General features: G+C 70.9%; 1 protein-coding gene across 1 annotated transcript in view; it reads left to right on the top strand.

The window, feature by feature from the left end:
• Positions 1–120: 120 nt before the first annotated feature.
• ACOT7 (acyl-CoA thioesterase 7) overlaps positions 121–1,605 on the top strand; it is a gene marked incomplete at its 5' end in the record, with an annotated part of 20,914 nt that continues 19,429 nt past the window's right edge. The window contains 3 exons of the mRNA XM_085321737.1: positions 121–209; positions 506–637; positions 1,048–1,123. Of these exons, the coding sequence (XP_085177863.1) occupies positions 121–209; positions 506–637; positions 1,048–1,123 (297 nt within the window). The remainder of the gene's footprint in view (positions 210–505; positions 638–1,047; positions 1,124–1,605) is intronic.

The following is a 1,605-nucleotide window of genomic DNA, read 5'->3' as shown; positions in this document are numbered from 1 at the left end:
CCGTCGGGGGCCGCGCCGCCCCGCCCGCCGCTCCCAAGCCGTGCAAGGTGAGCGCCGAGCCGAGCCGAGCCGAGCCGAGCCGCAGCCCGCCGCCCGCCCTCACCCCCCTTCTCCCCGCAGACCCTCAAGCCGCTCATGGAGAAGCGCCGCCGCGCCCGCATCAACGAGAGCCTCCACCGACGCTCATCCTGCCGCTCGTCGGCAAGGACGTGAGCGTCCCGGCCCCGGCCGTGCCCCTGCCATCCCCACCCGCTGRCCCCGGCCCCCACCGCATCCCGGCCTGTCCCAGCCTGTCCCGGCCCTGCCCGCTCCAGACTCAGCCCGCACCRCGTCCCTCCTGCCCCCTGCCCGTCCCGTCCATCCTGCCCGGCCCGTCCATCCCCGTTGAGCCACAGCTCCCCGCTCCCTGCCCGCGGGCCCTTGCCAAGGCTGGTGCTGCCAACCCACTCCATCGACACGTGCCACCACTGACCCGCCGTGCCCTGCAGAGCTCCTGCTCCTGCAGGCTGAAGAAGGAGGATATCCTGGAGATGACCGTGCAGTTCCTGAGGGATGTGTTGCTCACCCCTGATGCCCCAGCACCAGCCCCTCTCTGGTGCCCCACCAATGCAGAGCCCTCCAAGAGCTTCCACGCCAGGTACTGCGCCTGCCTGGCCTGCCTGGGTGCCCCACCGGCCCCCGCAGCGCCGCCCGCTGCCTCCTGGAGCTGCGGCTGCCGCTGTGCCACTCTGGCGGCCCTGGTAGCTCCTGCTCCAGCCCTAGGCACAGCCCTACTTATTAGCATGGAGCCCCATCTCAGCAGCAGGACACAGTCCCGCTGCTGGTTTGTACAAATAAAATGTTGGCAAAGCTGTGGGACAGTGCTGGTTGCGCCAACGGGAGCGTGGCACTGCTGGGGCACCCAGTGTTCCCGCTCCCAGTGTTGTCCCRGAGGATGGGCTGGGCGATGCAGGTGCCAATGTACCGGTGCCAAGGTATGCACGGCCTCCTTCCTGCCTGCGCCTGGGCACGCCGGCACTGCGTTCTGTCCGGGTCTCTCTGGGGCAGTGAAGTGCTGGCAGCCTCCCGGCCACCCGTCCCGGGCTCGGGCTCGGGCTCGGGCTCGGGCTCGGCGGCCAATGTGGTGCAGCTGCAGCCCTGGCCCCGCTAATCGTGCGGGCGTACTGGCCGCAGCGCGGGCGCCTTGACACAACGCCTGGCAGCGCTCACGCTGGACCTTCAAAGCCCGGGGACGGAACGGCGCCAGTGCCACGCTGCCCCCCTGCGTCGGGCCGTGGGGGGCTGGTGGGGGCCTTTTGGCCCCTGGRGAAGCGGATCCCTGCAGCAGGCACTTTGCAAGGGGGTGGCCCTTGGGGCGCYTGCCACGCTGGCTGCACACGTGTGCCCGTGCGTGTGCACGACCAAGGACCGTCTGCCAGGGCCTGAGCAAACATGATGACGCTGGTACTTCAAGGCAGAGCGCGAGGCTGCTGGCTGCGCTGCAGAAGGGAAAGCCGTGGGCAGAGCGAGGTGCGAGCCCGGGCAGCACCGTGAGCCGGGTGCGCCCGCGACACGGCGGAGCTGGCGTGATGGGCGAAGGCGCCCGCCAGCCGGGGCCCCGTGGCG

This window comes from Rhea americana, unplaced genomic scaffold, assembly GCF_003343005.1.
Source record: "Rhea americana isolate MKP2758 unplaced genomic scaffold, rheAme1 scaffold_708, whole genome shotgun sequence".
Lineage (NCBI taxonomy): Eukaryota > Metazoa > Chordata > Aves > Rheiformes > Rheidae > Rhea > Rhea americana.
This window is presented reverse-complemented; position numbering and strand designations above follow the sequence as displayed.